Genomic DNA, 19,188 nt, shown 5'->3' with positions numbered 1-19,188 from the left:
ACCCGAAAGGCGCTGGGGCTCAAGGCTGCTTGGCCCCCGGCCCTACCACCAGGGCCCTCTGTTCCCTCAGCCAGGTTTTTGGACATCCTGCATTCCTAGCTCAGTGGGAGGGCGTCTGCTTGGGGTTGGACTAGATGAGCCTTGGGGGTCCCATCCGACGCTGCCATCCTATGATCCTGCTCTACTGCTTGGGGCAGCCTCCCGCAGCAGGAAGGCTCCGGGTTTGGATCTCGCCTCTGCCAGTTGAAGGAGGAGAGGTGGGGGCCCGCCTTTCAGGGGTGTTGTGAGGAGCCAGCTAAGGCAAATTCGAAATAATAATAATAATAATAATAATAATAATAATAATAATAATAATAATTTATACCCACCCATCTGGCGGCTTTCAACAAAAAGACCTACACTGGCTCCCAGTACGTTTCCAAGCACAATTCAAAGTGTTGGTGCTGACCTTTAAAGCCCTAAATGGTCTCGGTCCAGTATACCTGAAGGAGCGTCTCCACCCCCATCGTTCTGCCCGGACACTGAGGTCCAGCACCGAGGGCCTTCTGGCGGTTCCCTCCCTGCGAGAAGCCAAGTTACAGGGAACCAGGCAGAGGGCCTTCTCGGTGGTGGCACCCGCCCTGTGGAACGCCCTCCCACCAGATGTCAAAGAGAAAAACAACTACCAAACATTTAGAAAGACATCTGAAGGCAGCCCTGTTTAGGGAAGCTTTTAATGTTTAATAGGTTATTGTATTTTAGTGTTTTGTTGGAAGCCGCCCAGAGTGGCTGGGGAAACCCAGCCAGATGGGCGGGGTATAAATAAATTATTATTATTATTATTATTATTATTATTATTATACAGTAATGCTTCAAACATTAAAAGCTTCCCTAAAGCGTTTGGCTCCAGGTTCCTTCTCTGAAGGCAGTCAGGTCATGGACACGGCGAAGGGTGTGTGTTTTCCACGTGCTGGAGAAACTGGGAGCAGCTGGGTTGTGCAGTCCAGGGCAAACAGGTTCAGAACAGCTCCAGTTTCCCAGTCCTCGCTGTTTCCCACAGCTCCTCCTGGCCCAACCCGGAACTGCCTAGGTTAATCAGACTCTCAGAGAGCACAATGCTCTGAACGAAAGGTGAACTCCCTCCTGCCGGCTACCGGAAACCGCACTCGAGACCCAAGCCGCCTTGAGCTGACCCACATCTCCTCTCCCTGGGAATACCCCCCCAAGCCCTGCCCCCCAGGAGGGCAGTGGGAGGATGAGGGAGACCCACAGACCCCTGGCAACAGCCGAGAACCCCTGACCCTCCTCTTTTATTTTTAAAGGAGAGTGGGTTAGAGAATCGCAGAACTGCAGAGTTGGAAGGGACACCCAGGGTCATCTAGTCCAACCCCCTGCAATGCAGGAATCACAGGATTGGCGTGTGGGAAGGGGGGAACTGGCTGGAGTTGCCGCCTGCTGGTGTGTGTGTCTGCGTTTTATCTCGGTTTCTTTTTTTCAGGGGGAGTCTGAGCCTCGCCACTTCTTTCTGTGAAATGGGTATTGTGCGCCACCTGGCACCGAAAAGGGGGGGGCACCTCTATTCAAGGTGGTCGTGGGTGCAGGTGATGGCTAGCTAAAATAGTCAACAGAGACGTTGGCAAGACGACGCAGGTCTTGTCGGCCTCTGAGCATGGATAAGGTTTTTCTGCTCGGCTGAGTGCAAACCAGTCTCCTTCAGAGACCCCAGTCTTCCATGTGTGGCCCTCAACTGCTCCAATCTGCAAAGCTGGCACAAGTGCCACACAATGCCCCTTCCACATTTGTGCATTTTGGAACTTCCTGCCTCTTGACAAACGCTTTCACTGCACTTTTTCTGGCCCCTGCTAAAATAAAATAAAATAATTTATTTATACCCCGCCCATCTGGCTGAGTTTCCCCAGCCACTCTGGGTGGCTCCCATTCGAGTGTTAAAAACAATACAGCATTAAATATTATAAACTTCCCTAAAACAGGGCTGCCTTCAAATGTCTTTTAATGATAACTCACATCTGAAGGGAGGGCGTTCCACAGGGCAGGTGCCACCACCGAGAAGGCCCTCTGCCTGGTTCCCTATAACCCCACTTCTCGCAATGAGGGAACCGCCAGAAGGCCCTCAGAGCTGGACCTCAGTGTCCGGGCAGAACGATGGGGGTGGAGACGCTCCTTCAGGTATACTGGACTGAGGCCGTTTAGGGCTTGAAAGGTCAGCACCAACCCTTTGAATTGAGCTCGGAAACATCCTGGGAACCAATGTAGGTCTTTCAGGACCAGTGTTATATGGTCTCGGCGGCCGCTCCCAGTCCCAAATCTAGCTGCCGCATTCTGGATTAGTTGTAGTTTCTGGGTCACCTTCAAAGTTAGTCCCATGTAGAGCGCATTGCAGTAGTCCAAGCAGGAAATAACCAGAGCATGCACCACTCTGGCAAGACAGTCTGCGGGCAGGGAGGGTCTCATCCTGCGTACCAGATGGAGCTGGTGGACAGCTACCCTGGACACAGAATTAACCTGCGCCTCCATGGACAGCTGTGAGTCCAAAATGACTCCCAGGCTGCGCTCCTGGTCCTTCAGGGGCACAGTCACCCCATTCAGGACCTCTGCCTCTGCCCTGAGGTTTAGAAAGCCGACATTAGTCCCAATCTATTTTAAGTCTATTGTTATTTTATCACCGGCCTTTTCTCTTGTTATTGTTTCCTCTGTGTTTCTGCTATTTTCCCGCTCAATAAATGCACGCCGCTCTCTGCTCTGCATTCCGGTGCCAGGACAGAGAAAACAGAGAGCTGTCTACCTTGGCATCGTCTGCCTGCCCCCCTAATGCTTTTGTCCCTCTGGCACATGACCAGCCCCCACTTACTGCCCCGGGTCCCCCTCTGGTTCAAAGGCCAAGCGCCAGCCTCCTGTTTCTGTTAATCCCGTGGCGCCACGGACTTTGCTCGCATGCGTCAGCTTGTGGAGCAGATAGCGATCTTTGGAAAACTGAGCAGTGGTGGGGCTGGAGCAAGGGGGGGCCAGGGAGAAGAAGGAAGCCTCTGGACAGGCAGTGGGGTGCGGGGGCATCCCAGCCAGGGGGCAGGGGCAATGCCAGCCTGATGGGGCCATGACACAACCACCTGAGAAACTGGCCGATTGTGCTGGCATCGTGGGGGCATTGGGGCATCAGGTGTGACCCAGGCCTTCTGCCAAGGCCCAGGAACTGGGTCAAGGCGGCGGCTGGAGGCCAGGGAGGGGGCTCTGCCAGGCTGCGGAGGCGAGGCAAATTGCTGCCAAGGAGGGAAAGAGAGTTGACCTACATTCCCAGGGCTCAGCTGGCACCTGCCCATGCCCAGCTCTGTGTTCTGTCTCCCAAGGCGATGGTTCGGCAAGGGCAGCAGATCACAGCTCATTTCGGAGACTCAGACCCACAGCCTGTCCCCCGATGTGACGGCGCAGCATGCAGCACTCCGAGTGGAAGAGCGCCTCTGAGCATGAGCAAAGGGCAATGACCGTTGTCGGACTCCCAAGCGCATCAGAAGAGCCAACCTGACACCTGTTTTGGGAAAGCTGTTCAATAAACACACAAGACGTAACCAGCTGTACGTTTGAAAAAATAATATATACTGTTCATTGTATTGAATTATAGATTTCAACAGAAGTAACTCAAAGTTCTTGTGAGTGACAGCAGCCATGAAATTAAAAGGCGCCTGCTTCTTGGGAGAAAAGCAATGACAAACCTAGACAGCATCTTAAAAAGCAGAGACATCACCTTGCCAACAAAGGTCCGTATAGTTAAAGCTATGGTTTTCCCAGTAGTGATGTAGGGAAGTGAGAGCTGGACCATGAAGAAGGCTGATCGCCGAAGAATGGATGCTTTTGAATTATGGTGCTGGAGGAGACTCTTGAGAGTCCCATGGACTGCAAGAAGATCAAACCTCTCCATTCTGAAGGAAATCAGCCCTGAGTGCTCACTGGAAGGACAGATCGTGAAGCTGAGGCTCCAGTACTTTGGCCACCTCATGAGAAGAGAAGACTCCCTGGAAAAGACACTGATGCTGGGAAAGATGGAGGGCACAAGAAGAAGGGGACGACAGAGGACGAGATGGTGGGACAGTGTTCTCGAAGCTACCAGCATGAGTTTGACCAAACTGCGGGAGGCAGTGGAAGACAGGAGTGCCTGGCGTGCTCTGGTCCATGGGTTCACGAAGAGTCGGACACGGCTAAACGACTAAACAACAACAACAGACTCAAAGTTCAACAAAAAAAGTAGAAAACCCAGTGGATCCACTCATTCTCCAATCAGTTTTTCCGTAAACTGCAACAACCTTTCGTGTTGGACTTTATGAACAGACAGGTGGCATAGACACTTTTACATATATGGATCTTATGCATAAACTGATTAGAGAATGAACTGATCCACTGGATCATCTACTTTTTTCGTTGAACTTTAAGTTACGGTACTTCTGTTGAAATCGACAATTCAATACAATGAATAGTATACAGTGGTACCTCTGGTTACGTACTTAGTTAGTTCCGGAAGTCTGTTCTTAACCTAAAACTGTTCTTAACCTGAAGCACCACTTTAGCTAATGGGGCCTCCTGCTGCCGCTGCGCCGCCGGAGCACGATTTCTGTTCTCATCCTGAAGGAAAGTTCTCAACCCGAGGTACTATTTCTGGGTTAGGAGAGTCTGTAACCTGAAGCATCTGTAACCTGAAGCGTATGGAACCCGAGGTACCACTGTATATTATTTTTTCAAACGTACAGCTGGTTACGTCTTGTGTGTTTACTGAATATGTTTCACGTAACCAGAGGTTTGTTGTTGTTTTGTTTTGGGAAAGCAGCAATTAGGATCCGAGCATGGGAGCAAGTGGGGTTCAGAAGCCCTCCATGCTGGCAGCCATCCTTGCTGCTATGTTAACCTGTAGAACTCCCTCCCCCAGGAGGCAGCAAAGGGCCACCAACTCGGATGGCTTTAGAAGAGGATGGGACAAATTCACAGAGGATGAGAGGGCTAGGGATGGTGACTAGCCAGAATCGCTATTCTTTGGAGGCAGCCAGGCTTCTGAACCCCCGTGGCTGGAAACGGCAAGAGGGGAGAATACTGGTCCTGTGTTCGAATTCTGACTGCTGGTTTCCCATAATAGGATGCTGGCCTAGAAGGACCAATGGCCAGACCCAGCAGGCTTTTCTTGTGCTCTCCGGTTCTCAAGATAAAAAATAGACCTAGGATTAAATTAAGTTATAATTAAATAAATGGGACTCAGAATGTTAAGAAAAGTGAAAAAGATGGACTATAATCGGAAATTGTTTTAGTTTAATAATGATATTGGAAAGCTGTTAATTTTAATTACAAGGAGACTCAGAAGGGAGGGATTTGAGAAAGTCAACCAAGATGTTTAAAAGGTTGGATTTGTGAAAAATTAAGTTTGTTGTTATTGTTTATCTGTTTATTGTTCCCCCTTTTTCTTTCTTTCTTTCTTTCTTTCTTTCTTTCTTTCTTTCTTTCTTTCTTTCTTTCTTCTTTCTTTCTGTTTTTGTGTATCATTTTGCTTTGTGGTTTGTGTTATCACTATGGAAAATCTAATAAAAAAATTAATAAGTAATAATAAATATTATTACGGTTTTTGCTCAGAAAGCACTTTATTTCAGGGGCGGAAGTCGTCAGTTGTGTCAATTGAAGCTCCCATCTTCATCTACAACTGGGGGGCAGCTGCAGGATGCGGCCCCCACCTCCTTGCAAAGCCCACGTAGAATAAAACAGCAGCATCTAGAGAGAACTAGGCAGAGCAGGCGTGAGACTCCCGGGCGGCCTAACCCTGCAAGGCTAGCGTGGTCTCCGGGATCAAGAGCTGGGGCGTCACCCGAATCCGGTCTCCTTGAGTCACTGGCAGTAGAAATCCCATTTCTGAAAGACAGGAAGGTTGCTTCTCTTAGGCAGGGAACCCCAAAATGCAAATCTCCCAACCTGCCCCACTTGGTAGTGGGCTGCTCTCCCCGCCCCATGGCACATGCTTTTCGCATCTCATGGCCCAGTGGACAAGGAGAGGAGGCAGGGAAAGGGTTCAGGGATGGAATAACAACAACAACAACAACAACAACAACAACAACAACAACAACAACAACAACAACAACATTATTTATACCCCACCCATCTGGCTGAGTTTCCCCAGCCACTCTGGGTGGCTCCCAATCGAGTGTTAAAAAGAATACAGCATTAAATATTAAAAACTTCCCTAAACAGGGCTGCCTTCAGATGTCTTCTAAAAGTCTGGTAGTTGTTCTTCTCTTTGACATCTGGTGGGAGGGCGTTCCACAGGGCGGGTGCCACTACCGAGAAGGCCCTTAGTATGGTTCCCGGTAACTTGCCTTCTCGCAGGGAGGGAACCGCCAGAAGGCCCTCGGAGCTGGACCTTAGTGTCCGGGCTGAACGATGGGGGAGGAGACGCTCCTTCAGGTATACAGGACCAAGGCCGTTTAGGGCTTGAAAGTTCAGCACCAACACGAAAACATACTGGGAGCCAATGCAGATCTTTCAAGACCGGTGTTATGTGGTCTTGGCGGCCACTCCCAGTCACCAGTCTAGCTGCCACATTCTGGATTAATTGTAGTTTCCAGGTCACCTTCAAAGGTAGCCCCAGGTAGAGTGCATTGCAGTAGTCCAAGCGGGAGATAACTAGAGCTCTGGTGAGACAGTCTGCAGGCAGGGAGGGTCTCATCCTGCGTATCAGGTGGAGCTGGCAGACAGCTGCCCTGGACACAGAATTGATCTGTGCCTCCATGGGCAGCTGTGAGTCCAGAATGACTCCCAAGCTGTGCACCTGCTCCTTCATGGAAAAGGGGGAGCTCTCTCCACCGTGCCCCCTCCCACCCCACCCCCCAAGTCACCCCAAACTTACGTCAGTTTTCACTTCCACCTTGCCTGGCTTCAGGTACTGGTTCTCCTGGACGACAGAGCTGGGGAAGTAGCCCAGACGGGCTGGCTGCTCCCCATAATAGTCTCCTTGCACCTGTGCCAAAAAAAAGGGGGGGTGGAGCAGGACACACCTGGGTCCGTTTTCCCCATAGAAGGGGCTCCCTCTGCTGGCTATTGTGGGAAGTGCCACCTTCATGCGATTTAATTATTTGCTTTTTCATCAAATTTATACAACACTTGATTAAACAACAACACTAGAAATCAGCTTACAAAACAATAAGATTATTGCTGTTGATTTTCCTTAGGCTTCTGAACCGATTAAACAATAACAATAGGCTTAGTAAAGGTAAAAGGACCCCTGACTATTAGGTCCAGTTGTGGCCGGCTCTGGGGTTGCGGCGCTCATCTCGCTTTACTGGCCGAGGGAGCCGACGTACAGCTTCTGGGTCATGTGCCCAGCATGACTAAGCCGCTTCTGGCGAACCAGAGCAGCGCACAGAAACGCCGTTTACCTTCCCGCTGGAGCGGTACCTATTTATCTACTTGCACTTTGACGTGCTTTCGAAATGCTAGGTTGGCAGGAGCAGGGACCGAGCAACAGGAGCTCACCCCGTCGCGGGGATTCGAACCGCCGATCTTCTGATTGGCAAGTCCTAAGCTCTGTGGTTTAACCCACAGCGCCACCCACATCCTAACAATAGACTTAATAGCAAATTTAAACTTGCAGACGCTTTCTAAACCATCTGGACAGGCCTGTCTAAACAAAATGGTGTTATTAGCAGGCGATCCAAAAAGTTCAATAGGCAGGGAGTTCCAAAGGCCACTAAAAGTTTGGAACAGGTGCTATGTGGTATGTTTAAGGCAGGTTCATACCATATGGTGCACACCATGCTTATAACACCTTTACCCTACAATTTAACTGCCTTCTCTGAGATCATCCCCTATTATTTATTGCCCCTGTTTCAGAGGCAGGAACACAACCAGCTTGTCCTCAGCCCCATCACATGGAGAAGGACCAGGAAGGACACAGCCAGGGGAAAGAGCAGGATCCGAACGCAGGGCAACGGCTTTGGGAACCCAGGAGCTGGACAAAGCAGGACACGCTCACTGCTTCTCAGTTTTCAGGGACCCCAAGGGGCCATCTATCCCAACCCCCTGCCACGCCGCTATTTGACGGCCAACTGGCACCCCCTGGCAGCTACTCACACTGCCTCCCCAGAAGAGTCGCCCACGGCCCTTCAGCTTGGAGAAGACGTAGACCACTTGGCCCCTCTGGATGTGGATGAAACGGCAGTCGGGCGCGATGTAGTCGTGGAGAGCAACCGCGATGGAGATGGGATCTGTGTTGTGGGGGGGAGAGAAGCACCGAGGACTGCCTGAGATCCTGCCATCCCAAAGGAATATGGCGCCCGCATGATGCGTCTGGGGAAGGGTTGTCCTCTCCTCCCCCCCCCCACAAAGCCATGCCCACGTCTGTACCCCTCTCTTCAGGCATAGCTGTCAACCGTCCCTTATTTGGTGGGAAACTCCCTTATCCCAGTGCCGTGTCCCGCTGCTGTCCCTTATTGATGATGTCCCTTAAATTTCCCGGGAGGGAAGCAGCGGCTCGGGGTCCTCCACCACGCGAGAGAGCGCGCACTGGCGCTGTCGTCCTGGCGCGAGGAGTTCTATCGGCCCTTCCTCGCCTGGGGGGGGAGGGAGAGAGACTCTCGCCCACGCTGCCCGTGAGCCTGGAGGTGGCAGCGGTGGTGGCAGCTGAGGAGGCGGCCTGGGGGAGGAGGAAGAGGAGGGGATGGGGAGAGACGCAGAAGGGCGGTGCTTCAGCGGCTGCCACGGCACCGCAACTGCCTCATGCCGGATTGTCAGCATCTGTCAATCCTACCAATGTATGTAATTCTTTACAACAGCAAAATCCCTTATTTTGGCTGCTGATCCCTTCTTTTCGAGGCCGCCGGTCCCTTATTTTCAAACCTGTAAGTTGACAGCTATGTCTTCAGGCAAAGAGGCTCCCAGGGCGGCAGCTTACGCACAATCACAACAAGACAGTCTCTGCCCCACAGGCTTACAATGTATATAAAAAAACGCCATGGCACGCAAGGAAATAAGAACTGCGGGGGAAGAGGAAAAGCAAAGCTCAGGAGCGGTTTTTTAAAGCTGGAATGTAAAACCGAACGGCGGAATCCTTCGCAACTGGAGGAAGCGGGAAGTCGCAAGTCTCTCGCCCCATGGCTTTGGAAAGCTCTCTGCCCCAAGGGAAGTGAAGCATTCTCACTCCTCAAGAGTTTGAATCCGCATTCAGCCAGGGTTTAGCTCTCTGGGTGACCTTATGATGCTCCGTATCTCGCAGCCGAACCTACCCTACAGGGTTGTTGTGAGTATAAGAAGATGTGGAGAAATATTGTAAGCCACTGTGAACTCCTTGGAGGAAAAGATGGGATAGAAATGATTTGTCCAGGATTTTTGGCCAATGGAAGTTTTCAACACAGCTGGTTTTAACCCCACCCTCCAAAGTGCCATTTAAAGTTGTCTTTACGTAATCTTGTTACACTGCTCCCTTTGGGGAGGAAGGATCATAAAACCATCCTCTGGCCTCTGCTTAAAAAGAGTCGACCGCCTTGCGAGCTTGTTCATTCTGCTCTTGAACAGCTTACTCTCAGAAAGTCCTCCCTGGTACTTTGTAGGAAACATGCAGGACGCATTACAGAAAAATAATTTCTGACATTTCTTAAGGACTAGATACTTTTTGCATGAAAGAGACAACAAACTTGTAACAACTGCATTTGAAGATTTAAAAAATATTGGGTTTATAGAAGATAGAGTGGTTGAATGTTAATGAAGACTCTATTTTGCTGCAGAACAGAGAACCAGACGTCTTTTTATCTTTATTATTTTCCTCCTCTTTTGCTTTCTTCCCTTTTCTCCTTTCTGCCTCTGTTCTTTTCCAATTAAATATCTGTCTTATTTCAGTGCCTTATAAAAAAATACCTTCTAACGTGCATGAATTTTTATATATCTTTAAATAAGCATCTATTAACTTTTTAAAAAAATGGAAACGGAGGACAGGAGGACAACAGCACCCCTTTCCTCATTGCTGCCACCCAACGACTGCTATGCAAGAGGCAGCCTTCGTATTAGGGGAGAGGAGCAAAAATTATTACTGTACCCCATGCACTTTTATAAAGAAGCCCAACACACTGTCTGCTCCCAGAGAAGGTATTCTGGACCCCAATGGTTTATCCTTTTCCCAGCTCTTCAATACCTGCTGGGTCAAGCCAAAAGGGGCTTCCCTAGTGGCCAACCAGATGCTTGTGGAGAAACAGCAAGCAGGATTCGAATCCTCTCCCCTCCTGGGTTTTCCTGTTCCAAACATCTGGCTGTTGGGAACGAATTGTAGGGCACCCTTTCCCCCATCTCGCTGAGCTTCCTAGAGGACCTCTTCCTCCCCAACCCCAATCTTCCACAAGAAAGAGGAAAGGGGGACTCACGGTCGCATTCAGCGTCGGCACACAGCTTCTTGTCTGCAAGCTTGCCCATCTGCTGCCCGCCCCACGCGAGTCCCCAAAGAGCCCCGTGGAGTAAAAGGGAGGAACCGAGGATGCCCCAAATAGGACCCCCCATCTCTGCACACTGGCCAGACACGCAGCCTCAAAGGCTTCTCTGGTGGAGAAACTGTTCAGTCTCCCAGACGGGGACGAGATGCTGTTTGTAGCCTGTCTAGGTTTGCCCAGGCGGCATCATTGGCCGAAGCCTGCCAGCCCCACCCTCTCCCCTGCTGGCTGAGCTGCCCTGATGTCATGGAACTTCCACCAACGCTCCAGTTTCTCGGGAGTAAGGATCCAGCCCCCAGAGATGGAAGGGGATAGTGTTGCAGGAATACCTACATAACTCAGATCTTCACACTGCCTCCCCCTTCTCCCGGATTTCACAAGCCTGACACAGCGGGCCAAGAACTCTGAATCTAATTTTCTGCCAGCTGCACAACTTTGTAAGGCTTCAAATAAACACAGTAAGTGGGGGAGCCAATGGATCTGATCTGGGTCTGCTGCCTGGCTAAACAGGAAGCAGACGGCAGCACAGGCCAGCCCTGGAAGAAAAGGGCTCCCTGTCCACACACAGAGTACCTTGTGTGGTGCCCTCCTTTCTCGGGAGGGCAGGAAAAGGAGCAAAACAAGGCCTGGAAGGGAGCCAGGAAGCTGAGCTTCAGCCGCCCAGGACAGAGTGCTACACAACAGCTTTTAACAAGACAAGGCAGGGGATCAGTTGGCTACAGAGTCTCTGTCCTGAAGGGTGCAGCAAGTTACCCCAGATTTATTTTATCCACTGAAATTACAGAAAGCATAGCTGCTCAGGTCGACCAAGCAAGGCCCCCCGTCCGTCACCCCCCCCCCAACTTCAGCAGGAAACCCGTTCACTATGAATTTCTGCTGAACTTGTCCCAACTCCACCAAACAAAATGCGTTCTCTCCCCCGGGGCTTAAGGAGCACTTGATGCAGAGCAAGGCAGGGCCATGCTTGCTGAGGAACCACAGGCCTGGTGTAGACAGGGAACCCCAAGATTAAGCCCCCCTACCCCAGGGTGCACCCATCTTCCCACGGATGCCCACAGCTGGCTATCAAAACTCACGCCAGCGTCTTGGCCTCCTCCAGTGCCTAGTTCGAAAATCCATCAGCCTCAGCTCCCTGGAGCTAAAGAGTGAGACCCCTGAGGCTTGTTTGGCACTCGCAAGGCAAGAGCAAAAGGAAGCTGGTGTGTTGGGTCAGGGTGTGGGATTATGACCTGGAAGATCAGGGTTCAAATGCCTCACTTGGCCAGGAAATTCACTGGACGACCTCGGGCCACTCTCGGACTACCCTCCCTTGCAGGGCTGTTGTGGGGGTTGAATGTGGAGGGAGGGAGAATGATGTATAGGCCACCTTTGCTCCACGGAGAAAAAAGTGGGATGTGATTGCAATAAATAAGACAGTGGCCTCATCCTGACTGCTGGAGAAGTGTTCTTATGCCTACAAAGATACAGGTGAGGATGTGCCAGTAGGTTTTAAAACACCCACGTAGCTACTTGCCCACGACATGTTTCCGCGACTAACTTTGGTCCGTTTGGGAGGACAGGCCAGTAATAGTGCGCTCTTTGCACAGGCTGAGTGTGTGTGGAAATACGGTGTGCAGCCCCCTCCAAAGCAGACGACCCGGGAGTCTCCAGTTAATAAGAGCCAAAGTCCAAGGTGAAAAATAAACCGGTGGTTGTTTTATTGCAAAACGGAAAAGCTCCAGGTGCAATGTCTGGCCGTCAGACCCTGGGTACAATGCTTTTGCAAGGAGTCGGCTACTATCCCTAGCTGCCTGTGTACACACACACACACACACACACACACACACACACACACACACACACACACAACTTCCAAGTCCCCAAGAGTAGCAGCTTGTCCGGGTCTCTTGGCTCAGGAACAGCAAGATTTGGGTGCCCTTTTCTGCTGCTGGGCTCCCTCTCACCCTCATGTACGTACACACACACACACACACACACACACCACTTACCTCGCAGAACAGAACAGAACAGAACAACAGCCCCGCCCCCCAAACCATTTCACAGGCACTAACTAGAAAGGGCAGGGGGAGAGTTGACCAGGGACAGCGGAGGCATCACTTCTTAGCAAAGGAGATCTTCATGGCGTTGTTCTGCGTGATCTTGAATCCCTGGAGAGCGTCACGGGCGGCTCCAGCCTGAACCTCGTTGTCAAACTCCACAAAGGCGATGTCGTGGCGCCCGGGAACCAGACGCACTTCCTTGAAGCCTGGGAACCTGGAGAAGGGGGGGGAGCGAGAGGAGCTGAAGGCTTTGTCCCAACACGGGAACCAGAGGGTGCAAAGTGGAGAGAAAGGGGGGCAACATGGAAATGGAAGACCAGGACGGACCGCAGTCCAAGGGCAAAGATGGAGGGCGAGGAAGGAATGACGAGATGCAGATGGGAATTGGAAGTGTTGCTCAGGAGCCTGGGGAAAGGATTTTTTTTTGGGGGGGATATGTGGGCATGGTGAGCAGGAAGGAATTCTGGCTCAGCAGCAGAGCTTTTGCGGGTTCCCCAGCGGCTGCTGCTTTAACCAACTAAAGCTGTCTTAACACAACTGGTGTGGTTAACTGAAAAAGACCCACAACACAACTGTCACAACCACCGAGCAAGCCTTCCCCGGTGGTCCCAGCTTTGCCTTCCCCAGAGAGCACAGCAGATCGGAAACTTCCATCTGCCCCTCTTAGTGGCGAGAAATACAGCCAGGTACTTACTGATTGAAAAGCATGGAGAGCATCAATTCGTTCGTCTCTTCCGGCAAGTTGGTGAGGAACAAGATGTGATTTGGAGGATTCTCTGACAGCTGCAAAGAGGCAGAAAGATCCAGGCATGCTGAAAACCCCAAGACACCCTGAGCCCTCAGGACAGGGGAGGCAGGTTGCCGCCCACCCCAGGCGTGGCTAGGCCTTTCTTGCCAATGCCCCACTCTGCTCCCATCTCACCCACAACTTTACAGGCCCGCCGTCTTGCCTGAAGGCAGATCAGTGCCAGACCCACCAAACCAAGTGGGTTCTGCATTGTGGTTCCGCCCTACCCAGCCTTGGGCAGTCCTCTCCCCATCCCCACTCACCGGCTGGGCTGGAGCCATCTGGCCAGGCAGCATCTGTTGCGGTGGCATCGCCCCCGGAGGGATGGAGCCAGGTGCCATGCCTGGGGGAGGCATCATTCCCGGAGGGGGCATGTAGGGCGGCTGGCCTGGGATGTGGTGCATCATACGAGGGGCCTGGTTCATGGGCGGCATGCCCTACAGAGGCAGAGAGAGAAAACACACACGTGTGACAAACTGCAAATACTCTGCTTGGTTCAACCCACTAAAAGGACAGGGGGAGCATAGGGGATTCAAAGCGTTGGTGCTGACCTTTCAAGCCCTAAACGGCCTCGGTCCAGTACAGTGGTACCTCGGGTTAAGTACTTAATTCGTTCCGGAGGTCCGTTCTTAACCTGAAACTGGTCTTAACCTGAAGACCACTTTAGCTAATGGGGCCTCCTGCTGCTGCCACGCCACCGGAGCATGATTTCTGTTCTCATCCTGAAGCAAAGTTCTTAACCCGAGGTATTATTTCTGGGTTAGCGGAGTCTGTAACCTGAAGCGTATGTAACCTGAGTTAGAGTCTCCACCCCCATCATTCTGCCCGGACGCTGAGGTCCAGAGCCGATGGCCTTCTGGTGGTTCCCTCGCTGCGAGAAGCCAAGTTACAGGGAACTAGACAGAAGGCCTTTTCGGTAGTGGCACCTGCCCTGTGGAACTCCCTCCCACCAGATGTCAAAGAGAAAAACAACTACCAGACTTGAAGGCAGCCCTGTTTAGGGAAGCTTTTAATGTTTAATAGGTTATTGTATTTGAATATTCTGTTGGAAGCTGCCCAGTGGCTGGGGAAACCCAGCCAGATGGGCGGGGTATAATTAATAATAATAATGATAATTATCATCATCACAGCAGGAAGGAGGGATAACCCAGAGGCCCAAGGTCCAACTCAGAAATTGTGCTTTCTCTGAAGGATAAATGTCCCAAACTCTGCTATCAGCCCCATCACCCCATGGTAGGATAGCCCAACTGGGGAAAGGGTCTCCAAGGAGTAGACTGAAACAGGAACAATCTAGAGAGATCATGCAAGACAGATATTACTTCCCCGTCCCAGCAGATGGGAAGGAGGGAGAGCGCCTTGTGGGCACCCGGGTCCGGATACTCACTGGCACAGCGCCTTGGACGGCAGGGGCCACTGGTGCCGCTCCCCCAGGGATCTGCTTCTTAGTGGCTGGCACCTCCTGGCCTTTGGGCTTCCGTTTCTCTCGCTTGCGGTCCCGCTCCACAAACGTGCCCTTCATCTTGGCGATGATGTCAGAGTCGGATTTGGCATACTGGATCCTCTGGGGGTGGAAAGAGGAGCGCTTGGTTGGCCAGGGAGGAAAACGCACAATGCAGACAACATATGGGACAGCCTCTCTTGGTCTGCCCCGCAGAGGACCTTAAGGTCCATGAATAATCATAGTGTAGAGGTCCAGACCCTAAAGAAGTTAATTATCCTCCACCAGGGCCAGGGCCTTCTCAGTGATGGCTCCGACCTAGTGGAATGCTCTGTCCCTTGAGACCAGCGCCCTGCAAGATTTACAGGGCCTGTAAGACAGAGCTATTCCGCCTGGCTTTCAACTTGAACTTAGCCTGATCTTTTATTCCCCTTCCTTCCCTCCCCTTTTTATGAAGATTACCTGCTCTGGGATTCCACAGCTAATTCTCCCCTGGTCTCCACGCTGGCCCAAATAGGACTAACTTAGCCAGCTATCCCTGGTGATCATCTAATGTTTGTTGGATGGATTTCCCCCCTAAATTGATTTTTGAATTCTGAATTTATCGTTATTCATGTTTTATACTGCATTTTATGCTGTTTTTTGTTGCATCAATTAAGTGTTTTAAATTTGTTGTTAGCCGCCCTCCCTGAGCGCGGTTTTTGAAACGGGAAGGGTGGGGTATAAATAAAAAATTATTATTATTATTATAACCAGGCCTGCCAGAACCCAAAATGCAGGAGGACCTCCAAACGCGAAGGAGGCTGCAAGAAAACTTTAAAAGCCTCAACCTAGGTGGGCTTTCCCCCCTTCGCCAAGGAGCAAAGAAGGCGGCCTCACCCCACAGAAGCAGCCCCCACTTACCATGGGCTTGTCGTAAAAGGGGAAGCCCTGCATGGAGCGCAAGGCGTTGGTTGCGCTGCTGATCTCCTTGAAGATGACAAAGGCCTGTCCCCGCATTTTCAGGCTGCGGGAGACCAGGATGTCGAGGATCTGGCCAAACTGGGAGAAAATGGCATAGAGGGATTTCTTCAGCTCTAAAGAGGGGGGAAGATTACCCACAGTTACACTTTGACCCCAGGAAACCTGCCTAAGCATCCTGGAGAATATAAAGGTCTTTCCTTGGTGCTGGAAGGATGGCAGTGTTGGTGCCAGGCAAGCCTCCCTGTGGAGAGTCTTCTGCTGGCAGGTGCACAGAAATTGCCCTCCCTGTGCCTCTTGGAAGGGGGCACACAGAGGGGAGTCCTTCCTGGGCTTTGCCGCACGGCAGGAGGCCAACCAAATGCAGCTTGCCGGCCTCAGGCCAGCTACCTCTGTGTGCGGCTCATTCAAAGCGGCCGCTGCAGCTGCACCAACTTTGGCTGCTGACTGCCAAGTTCAAAGCGCTGATCTTGGTTTATATAACCCTGCACAGCACGGGACCAGCAGTGGGCATTCAGCAAAGAAATTCCTTTATTTTGTTTTACAGCGGAACCTTGGGTTACGGTGGGGATCTGTTCTGGAGGCCCTGCCACAACCCGAAAACGACGCAACCCAGAGCATCGCGTCTGCACACCCAGGATTTAGCACTTCTGCGCATGTGCAAATGGCACAAACCATTGTTCCGGTATTTCCGGGTTTGCGCAGGTTGCAAGCCAAGGGTGACATAAGCCGGAGGCAACGTAACCCGAGGCTCCACTGTACATTCTCTCGCTTGCGGTCCCGCTCCACAAACGTGCCCTTCATCTTGGAAATGATGTCAGAATCAGATTTGGCACACTGGATCCTCTGGGAGTGGAAAGAGGAGCGCTTGGTTGGCCAGGGAGGAAAACGCACAATAGAGACACCATACAGGACCGCCTCTCCTGGTAGGCCTGCAGAGGACCTTAAGGTCCATTAATAACCATAGTTTAGAAGTCCCAGGCCCTAAGGAAGTCAGATTATCTCCCCACCAGGGCCAGGGCCTTTTCAGTGATGGCTCTGACCTGGTGGAATGCTCTGTCCCATGAGACCAGGGCCCTGCAGGATTTAACCTCCTTCCGCAGGGCCTGTAAGACAGAGCTATTCCACCTGGCTTTCAACTTGAACTTAGCCTGATCTTTGATTCCCCTTCCTTCCCTCCCCCTCCCCTTTTTATGGAGATTACTCACTCTGGGATCCCACAGCTAATTCTTCTAAGATAGCACAAGTGCACCCGAGGTGCTGCGGTGGTCAAAAGGTCCAAACAGAATTGCAATTAAAAATGGGCAAAACAAACAACTGGAACCTGCACCCTGCCAATTTACATACTGTGATGGGCACTCACAACACTCAAAATACGCCCAGTACTACAGAAGAAAGTTGGGAGCCAAAGCACCCCAACCTTCTTTGTGCAAAATTCAGGAAATTGGGACAGTATGTGAGATGTGAACCGGTAAGAAACAAAGGAGGAATGAACAGCCTCTCACCATCTTTCTTGATTTTCTCGTTGAGATTGTTAATGTAGATGGTGTGATTGGGCCGCGTTTCGGGGACAGCCATCACGACGACCACACCGTCAACAGCAGACTCTGGAGGGGCAAAACAAAACTTGTCAGAACAGGAAGAAATGGGACACATTTCTGAACAATAGACACATATGCTAAAGTAGACACAGCTGCTGCAAAGTCTGCCCCCACTCCCAAAAGCTGGAATTCTTTCTCAGGAAGCATAAATGCAGACCCTCCTGAGCAAGGCAAAACAGCTTTCTAGTTCAGATGATGAAGAATTTGGATTTGATATCCCACTTTATCACTACCCGAAGGAGTCTCAAAGTGGCTAACATTCTCCTTTCCCTTCCTCCCCCACAACAAACACTCTGTGGGGTGAGTGGGTGGGGCTGAGAGACTGTGACTAGCCCCAAGGTCACCCAGCAGCTGCATGTGGAGGAGCAGGGAAGCGAGCCTGGTTCACCAGATTACGAGTGCACCACTCTTAACCACTACGCCACACTGCCTCCCAGATGAGGCAGCAGTTATAGGGAAATTTTCCCTACAACACTGTTCGCTGCGTGGCTCCAATAAACAGGAAAGAGGGAGATAAGAGCCTAAGAACATCCTGGCGGATCATGCCATAGGGGGCCATGCTGCCCAGGGAGGACTCCCCTGCTGAGTGCCTGAGGGCCCTGTTCCTGCCTCTCTCCACCTGGCCCAGGTGAGGCCTGACAAGCCTCATAAGGATTGCTTTTGTGGCTGCTGCCCAGCACGGATTGGGGTACTGTGGGAGAAGTTTCGTTGGAAGTTTTTGCTGTTGTTACTGATATTAACTGATATTACCGGTATTAACTTTTTGTGTCTTTATTTTAATGTGGAAATTGTTCAGTTTGGTTATGTAGCTTTTAATGTATTTTATTTTTATGACTTTTATTGTTGTTTAGTCGTGTCCGCCTCTTCGTGACCCCCTGGACCAGAGCACGCCAGGCACTCCTGTCTTCCACTGCCTCCCGCAGTTGGGTCAAACTCATGCTGGTAGCTTCGAGAACACTGTCCCACCATCTCGTCCTCTGTCGTCCCCTTCTCCTTGTGCCCTCCATCTTTCCCAGCATCAGGGTCTTTTCCAGGGAGTCTTCTCTTCTCATGAGGTGGCCAAAGTCTTGGAGCCTCAGCTTCACGATCTGTCCTTCCAGTGAGCACTCAGGGCTGATTCCCTTCACAATGGATATGTCTGATCTTCTTGCAGTCCATGGGCCTCTCAAGAGTCTCCACCAGCACCATAATTCAGTTTTTTCATGACTATTTTGCTATATTTGTGATTATGTAAATCTTTTCCTATTGTATGCCGCCTTGAGCATTGTTTTAACTGTGGAAAGGCGGCATACAAATAAAATGGTGGTGATGATTTTGTAGCCCAGCCTCCACTTCTCCCAGGGGCCAAATGCTCCAAAGAACTTGGCAATCCAGATAGACTGCCGCTGGACCTGGAGGTTCCACACTGACCCAAGAAGATCAGAGAGAGGCCGAGAGCCCCGGATGTTAAGGCAAGCGGAGCAACGGCGGATGCCCGGATGTCGAGTGCCGAGAAGCAGGGGAAATGCCCGGATGTTACGGCGCCTCCGCCCGCTGCCGGCATCGAAAAATCGACCGCGGGACAAAAACCGCGCTGCCGCCAGGAAGGCCCGGCCCGCCATTCCCGGCTCCGCGTCACCTCCCGCCCCGATGGCCCTCCCGACGCCCGATGCCTCACCGATTCGACGCAGGCCCAGCGCAGGCGGCAGCCGATGAGGAGAAAGAAAGACGCCTCGTCCTTCCCGGCGCGCGGAACCAAGCCACGCCCCCCAGTTCGGACTCCCCAATCAGCAAACCGCGTAACTGCGTTTCTTCTCTTGAGCGCCGCGCTGCCCAATCAGAGGTTGCCTGAGGGCTCCGTCTTCTCCCTCTTCCCCGCCCCCTAACGACGCGGCGGTCTCGCTTCTGCCCCCGCCCCTTTCCAAACAGAAGGTTCTGATTGGGCGCCCCGTCC

At 51.7% G+C, this 19,188-nt stretch overlaps 2 protein-coding genes across 2 annotated transcripts; both read right to left on the bottom strand.

Annotated features, from left to right (window-relative positions):
- Positions 1–5,581: 5,581 nt before the first annotated feature.
- On the bottom strand, positions 5,582–11,177 carry MIA (MIA SH3 domain containing). The gene is made up of 4 exons (XM_081922485.1): positions 10,368–11,177; positions 8,089–8,222; positions 6,866–6,976; positions 5,582–5,874 (listed from the first exon to the last, which is right to left on the bottom strand). The coding sequence occupies exons 1-4, from the start codon at positions 10,498–10,500 to the stop codon at positions 5,851–5,853; spliced, it is 402 nt and encodes a 133-aa protein (XP_081778611.1). The 5' UTR covers positions 10,501–11,177; the 3' UTR covers positions 5,582–5,850.
- Positions 11,178–12,387: 1,210 nt separating this feature from the next.
- On the bottom strand, positions 12,388–19,033 carry SNRPA (small nuclear ribonucleoprotein polypeptide A). Its single transcript, XM_081922327.1, has 7 exons — positions 18,913–19,033; positions 17,160–17,261; positions 15,598–15,770; positions 14,641–14,817; positions 13,520–13,693; positions 13,164–13,252; positions 12,388–12,683 (listed from the first exon to the last, which is right to left on the bottom strand). The coding sequence occupies exons 2-7, from the start codon at positions 17,230–17,232 to the stop codon at positions 12,524–12,526; spliced, it is 846 nt and encodes a 281-aa protein (XP_081778453.1). The 5' UTR covers positions 17,233–17,261; positions 18,913–19,033; the 3' UTR covers positions 12,388–12,523.
- Positions 19,034–19,188: the final 155 nt, after the last annotated feature.

This window comes from Podarcis melisellensis, assembly GCF_964234715.1.
Source record: "Podarcis melisellensis genome assembly, chromosome: 8".
In the NCBI taxonomy this organism is placed as follows: Eukaryota; Metazoa; Chordata; class Lepidosauria; order Squamata; family Lacertidae; genus Podarcis; species Podarcis melisellensis.
This window is presented reverse-complemented; position numbering and strand designations above follow the sequence as displayed.